At 51.8% G+C, this 6,583-nt stretch overlaps 1 protein-coding gene across 1 annotated transcript; it reads right to left on the bottom strand.

Moving 5' to 3' along the window:
• Positions 1 to 1,197: 1,197 nt before the first annotated feature.
• Positions 1,198 to 4,634, bottom strand: LOC115342883. Its single transcript, XM_030018084.2, has 4 exons — positions 4,356 to 4,634; positions 4,023 to 4,126; positions 3,737 to 3,916; positions 1,198 to 2,738 (listed from the first exon to the last, which is right to left on the bottom strand). The coding sequence occupies exons 1-4, from the start codon at positions 4,621 to 4,623 to the stop codon at positions 2,607 to 2,609; spliced, it is 684 nt and encodes a 227-aa protein (XP_029873944.1). The 5' UTR covers positions 4,624 to 4,634; the 3' UTR covers positions 1,198 to 2,606.
• Between the last annotated feature and the right edge of the window lie 1,949 nt (positions 4,635 to 6,583).

Genomic DNA, 6,583 nt, shown 5'->3' with positions numbered 1-6,583 from the left:
CGGTTCCAAACTTTCCGCTCGCACGGGCGGGAGGTGGTGCCGCTGCGGGGGGCGTAAGGAGGTGCGCCCCGGGCGGGGGCTCCTGCCGGTCCGTCATACCCCTGCGGGACGGGACGGACCGGACCGGCGCGGCCGAGCCCCTGCGGGTGCGGGCACACGGCCGGGGCCGGGGGGGTGGCAGAAGCGGAAAGCGAGCTGTGCGGTGAACCCCGCGCCGAGTTGAAACGGAACGCGCCCTCGGCGACGCGAGCGCCCGGCGGAAGGCCGGCTGAGGCCGCCGGCAGAAGCAGCGGGGTCTGGCTGGCAGGGCCCGGCGCCCAGGGCCGCTGCCCCCGGGCCGGGCTCCGCCGGGGGGCGACTCCTTCCAGCCAGCTACCGCCCGGGCTGGGGGACCGGCCAGGAGAAGACCCGCCAGCCCGAGTCACCCGTTGCCCAGGTTGCGGGACACCAGGCATCACCTCTCCGGGGCAAACACCACCTTCCTCCTCCTCCTCCTCCTCCTCCTCCTCCCTGCCCCGCACGCCCCAAACGCACCAGCCCCGGGGCTGGGTCCAGTCGCGCGTCAAGCGTGAGGCGCGTGGGAAAGGGAGGCTCCGCGGCCGTAGTTTGGTGTTGCCGCCCGGCAGTCTCGAACTGGCCGGTGGCCGCAGAGCCCCCCACCTGCTGCTGGGGAAGTGCCCCCCCTCCAGAAGGAAGGAAGGAAGGAAGGAAGGAAGGAAGGACAGACATCCTTACCCCTCGGCGGTACCCAAGGTGAGGGTACCCCGCAGCCTGCAAGATGCGTTTGGGTAGCACGGCAAGTGGCAGAACTCAAAATACCGAGCAGGAACAAAGTTGATTTTCTTTTTTGCCCGCTTCTCGTTCTCCCGGGGTGTAGCAGTGATACCAGCTCACGGCGACAGCTCAGGTGGCGAGGTCGAGGATCTCCATCTACGGCTTTACGAGCTAATCTCCATTAGCCATTCGATTGCCCAGCGGTAGATTTTTCTTTATACAAACTTGACGTACAACACGTAATACAACGATGGGAGATGGCGTTCTTGCTCCCCACGAGAGTCTTAGCAAGGCTGGGGGCAAAACTTGGTCCCTTGTTTAAGGTACTGGGGTTTCACTGAAATTTGTTATTTTCAGTTTTTACGTCTGAGCAACATATACAAGAATCTGTACAAAATACCAAGTGTCAACTCAAGTGAGGAGCAATGATAACATGTATTTATTTAACTGATGGGGAGTTGATTTAAGTATGAGTTTTTAATAATGTAAATCATGTTTGGTGCAGGTAACAATAGAAAAAGGATGAATCGGGGGGGGGGGGGAAGTGCTCATCTTGTAGGCAACGTCCAACTCTTCCCACAGCCGGGAATACCTATCACACAGGGTTTCCTTTCAGTTTTCGTTGCCTTTCAGTCCATACCTTGGCTGTCAGAGAGTGTTCGTCTGAGCAGGGACCGGCCCGCCAGGAAGCTGTGTCACGGACTGTCTCTTTGGTAACCAAGGCCAGATAAAATTGAATTTCGGTTTTCCAAATAGAAGGCTACTGCCTTTGTAGCATCTCAATAACGAACCTATGGCAAATCCCTGTCCCAGAAACTACATCAGTATGTCTGAAAATTAATACATGAGCTAGGAACAAAGTTTTAAAAAAGTTTTCTAAAGACGCAGGACTGCATTCTATAGCTAGGGAAACGCAAGCATCTTTATTCCATCTCGGTTTTTATTTTGTAACACCTCAACTCCAAGAACTCGCCTCCCTGCCTGGGGTATTTTCCTATTTTTCAATTAGTCGTGACCATCGAGCTAGTGACTTTGCATTAGGCCTATCGGGGGTGCCGCACAGCCTCCCGCGGGGAAGGGTGCTGGAAGGCGGTAAGGCGGGTGCTGGGGGGCTCGCCCAGCCACACAAGGCCCCTCTGTCCGGCCCCTCTGTCCGTCCCCTCTGTCCGTCCCCTGCCCCCGTACGCATGGCACGGGCGGGAGCGAGGGCTCCCTCTGCGTTGCACACCCTGAGCGAGAAAGGGGCACGCTGCTCTTGGGGCTGCTGGCAAATCCACGCCACAAATCGGCAATTGCCCAATCCTGAAATCATCCCGCAGGCGAAACTGCCGCTGATCGTCCGGAAGGGATGTTCCCGGAGGGAAAATACCTGTTGCCTGCGGAAATGGGCAGCACCTGCACCTGGAGCCCCTCTGAAAGCAGAGGGAGGCACAGTCAGCCCAGCCGTTGCCTGAAACGGGAGCGACTGTGGTTGTCTCCTCGACTTTGGGGTGTGATCCAGTATCCCGACGGAGCAGACGAGGAGGTAGAGGCAGCTTTTTTCCCTGGCGTGCCGTGGTTCCCATGAGAAAACTCAATTGCACATTGCCCAGCAAAACCACAAAAATGTTCACAGCGCTGCCTTCTCTCCTCCCACTCAAAATGTTTTTGCATACGCCTCTAGGCACTACAATCATGGTAATTAAAGCTGTAAAATATTATTAGTATCACACTTCTATAGACTTTTCGTCCTAAATGCTTTATATACCATGCATCCAGTGCCACACAAATGCAGCCGCTCCTACGGAGAAAAGGAGCGGGGACGGTGCACGTCAAGACGGGAAGTCAAATTCTCACCAGGGATGCTCGAAGCAAATCCCTTCTCCTGCAAGAAGCTCCCAGGACACCTTTGAAGTCCACCCAGGGCGATCCTGTGCTGGGATTCGGGCAGAGATCCTGCACACCTGGAACTGCACGTGCCTATCCTAGAGAAAGGGAGACTAACGTTACTGCTTCAGGAGCATTCAAATGGATTTGCAGAGATGCTCACAACCCTCAGCTGTGCTTCTGACAGCTGCCAGCGAACGAGGTGTAACCCTTGTATATACCTTGTATGGGTGTAACCCATGTATATACTGAATATACCAGGGCAGACGTAGGAGAGGGCTGAGTAGACCGTAGCCCCCCTCTGTGGCACGTGCTTAGACCAGTAACGGTGCCGTATCTGCTCCAGTCTGGCATCTTGCGCTGGGGAAGAGGAATAGGACAAACGTGCTCTGCTGTCTCCCTTCACCAGCAGATCTGAGAATGCCGGGCAAAAAGCCAGAGGCAGCCAATGAGACAAATTGAAACTTCCCCAGCAAAAAGCAGGGAAGTGTTTTTACAGCATTTTTTAGCACTATCCTATCATGAAAATTCAAATACTTTCCTGCCCAGGTACTGTTTCTGCTTACATCCCACAGAGGACAAACCAGCACCGAGCCTGATCCCCAAATGTCCTGACATCTGGAGGTAAAAGTGTCCTTCAGAAGATGTTTGCCCTGCACAAATGGGAAGGGAGGGATGGAAGGAGTTCTGGCAGTTTTATAGCTGGTTTTACGCTTTTATATTTTGATTCTGAAATGGTTGTAGCGTACTGAGAGTAGGCAGGTGAAAACAAGAAATTGTAACATTAAGAAAGTAAATAAATCAGGTGGATCCAGTGATGGAGGTAGCAGAACTACAGCTCAGAAGACAACCTCTATTTCAGACCTCCTTTCTTTCCTAAAATGCTTGCCAGCTAGGGAATAAATGCCAAATTTTAAGACCCTTACCTAGTGTGAGGACTATCTAGTCTGATCTTCATGACACAGGCCCTACAGAGTGCCGACAAGCTTGTGATGAACATTCAATGTAATGCCTAAAAAGCACACACACCCTTGCACCCAAATAAACCCACCCAACCTTCTACACGTGCTTTTTTTCGACCACGGTGCTAAGGTACCTGGGTGGGTATCATTAAAATTCTGGCCAGTTCCATGAAGTGATTTGGTTTCCAAGACCTCCAAAGACCAAGAAATGGGTTCATCCACGGCACGTGCAGATTTCCAGGCAGACGCATTCTGCCGCTCCTCGAGGACTCCCCGTAGCCATTGCTGTTCAAGCAGTCCTGCCCCAGCGGGCTCTGCGAGAGAGATAACATGCTCTGCCACAGAAAATTTGCAAGGCTGAGCAGTGCGGGGAGGCAAAGCGCAGGGTTAGAAAGGGGGAAGCGACAGATGTGCTGTCACCTCTACGGAGCCGGGAGCAGGGAGTATCTCCGCAGAAGCGGCTCCTTCCTTCCCTGCTCGGCACGCAGGCCTAGCCGGTACAGTCTGACTCTGTGATGTTCTGTCTGCTTAAACAAAAAAAAGATTGGAATCACACATGGCATAGGGACACTTTCATAATATACAGAAGAAATCTGCAGATGATCAGTTCTCCGTTTCCTCAGACTCCCCAGATTGCAAGATTGATGAGGAATCTGAGTAGGATATGAATGCCACAGAATCAAAGGGAAAGAAAAAAAAAAATAAATCAGCAGCGAGCAATTATATTCAAGGAGACAAGACGGCAAGTCAGACCCAGAGGCAACTCCAAGGCTGCCAACACAGCAGCTGGTACAGCTCCCCAAGGAGCTCCACGCAGAACATCTCCGTGGTCGGTCCCCAGCCTCCCCGGCTGCCACCGGCGGAGCGGCGGCGGCGGCGGCGGAGGAGGAGGAGGAGGAAGAGAAGCAGAGCGCAGGGGCGTAGGTGCCACTTCTCCCCCTCGCCCCAGTCTGCCTCCTGCTAGCAGGTCACAGCTGCTAGCTGGGGCACAACGCACGCAGAAGTGCTGCTGAAAATGCATGTTGAAACATATTTCTCAGGGAGGCTATTAATGCCTGTGAAGAAAACAAATTGTTCGCTCTTAATGGGGAAGAGAAAAATGCATTGCATAAACACAAATTTTATTAGCTGTCATTGAGGAGGCTGCGGGCTTTAGTGGCTGGACCCTGTAGCCGGGGCCAGAGATGGCTGCACTCCCTTCCGAGCTCCCCCCTGCCGATGTCAGGCGAGTTATTTCACCTTGCAGCTCCTCAGTTTCCCCATCTGGAAATTAGAATAATGATTTGACTGCTTCCTCAGTGAAGCAATGCTGGATCTGCTGATGAAGAGTGCTGGGTCAGAGGCAAGGATTATTGTCTAGCATCATAAATATTCATGCCATCGTGCAACGGGCAGGGCTTGCTGAACAGACGACAGCACTCGTTAGAGACCGTGCCCCAGAAAGTTTACAGTCGCCAAAACACTATAGCTATAAATTCATCCAATGCAACAAAGAACAAATATGGAGCGGGATGTATTTTTGCCAGCTGCGACACCTGACTGAATGCATGGTTGGGAAAAGAGTTTTGAAGAAGAGTTTGTGTGCTCGGTGCACGTAAATCAGAAAGTGGCTTCAAATGAAAAGGACAGTACCACACACACACAGAAAGCTGTGCAGGATGGTGTGGAGCAGAGCTTCCAGAAAAAGAGCCATTTAAACTTGACAGGAGGGTGAAAACCAGGAGAACAGGGTCAGGGCTGAGTAGCAGAGGAAATTATCTCATCGACGCGGCAAGTGATATCTTTCCATTGATTTTCAGATGAATAGATTTTATGGCCAGGAGCAACTGTTTAAAATCATCATAGTCTCACCTTTTGTACCCTGAAGATCAAAGAATTTCATCTAGTCATTTGAATTAGATCAATCCTATGTAAATAAAATAGCGCGCTAATTATAATCAGTTAGAGGATGCAGATTCATCACAGGCAAAGACCTGGGCAAGCATACGGTTCGTAAAACAAGACTTTGCTAAAACTTCTCATTTAGTCTCCGTCAAAACAGGCATGGACCTGGAAATTACTCCATTTTAAAGTTGCGCCTGCATGGTATTTTAGCCGTGCCCATTTCAGTCCCTCGGGAAACACAGGTCCTGCTGCTGTCCTCCCTTGAGACACAGACCCGAGCGATGCATGCTTCTACAGCCAAAGGTGGGGAAGGGCTGCACGGCAGGCAGTGGATAGTCAAACTAGCAACGGCTTGTCCAGCCACCGAACCGTTTCTTGCAAGGGCAAGAAGGTTCTGATGCTCGCTCCGCTCCAGCGTCACCTCAGCGCTTGGGATGAGCTGGGCAAAACATCTGATAGCTGGGGAATGTGATGAAACATGGAGCCCTGGAGGAGCTGAACATCTTCACAGGTTCAGCCTGCGTCTGATGAAGAGCTTCATCTGGGAATCTTCATCTAAGCACAGGGAGGAGGAACAACTGCTGAGATGGCAAAATATACCATTTCAACATTTTCAAAATAGCAGGGCTGAACTTTTTGCTTTGAAACGGCCTGTTTCTGACAAAAAGCACCCCAAAACGTAAAAACAGGGGAAAAAAAAAAAAAAAAATCAGGGAAAAACTACTTTTGAGAGCTCAGTACACCGAGTATTGTGATGATGATGGAATCATCATCTTGGCTCAGACTCGCTGCTTTGGTCAAATAAAAAATACAGGCACAGGCACAGCAATAGTGCTTGTGGTTTGGGACACAGTTTTACTTCTGTGCCTCTCAGCCATAAAACCAAAAAGGCCATTCTTTGCCCAGTCCTAATGAAGATATGGGGGCGGGGAGAAAAGCAAGAAAATACACTAACTGCGAGCATATCCAGCAGTAGATTTGCTAGGCTAAGGCTTGTATGAGACGTCTAACGAAGGGACACGAAAGCATCAGAGGACTTGCGACCCTCCCTGCGTGGTTACCACCATCAGGGGCTGCCGATTGCCACCCCTCCCGCA

The sequence above is a fragment of the Aquila chrysaetos genome, chromosome 6, assembly GCF_900496995.4.
Source record: "Aquila chrysaetos chrysaetos chromosome 6, bAquChr1.4, whole genome shotgun sequence".
Taxonomy (NCBI): domain Eukaryota; kingdom Metazoa; phylum Chordata; class Aves; order Accipitriformes; family Accipitridae; genus Aquila; species Aquila chrysaetos.
Note: the sequence above shows the minus strand (reverse complement) of the source record. Positions and strands in the feature narration are given on the sequence as shown.

Bases quoted from the DNA above. Each gene is read 5' to 3' on its own strand.
- LOC115342883 (XM_030018084.2), bottom strand. From the start codon at position 4,623: ATGCATTTTCAGCAGCACTTCTGCGTGCGTTGTGCCCCAGCTAGCAGC. The intron at 4,127-4,355 runs GTCTGACTTGCC...TTGTTTAAGCAG, and splicing joins AGCCTTGGAGTTGCCTCTGG to ACAGAACATCACAGAGTCAG. The intron at 2,739-3,736 runs GTACCTTAGCAC...CCCTTTCTCTAG, and splicing joins TTTTAATGATACCCACCCAG to GATAGGCACGTGCAGTTCCA.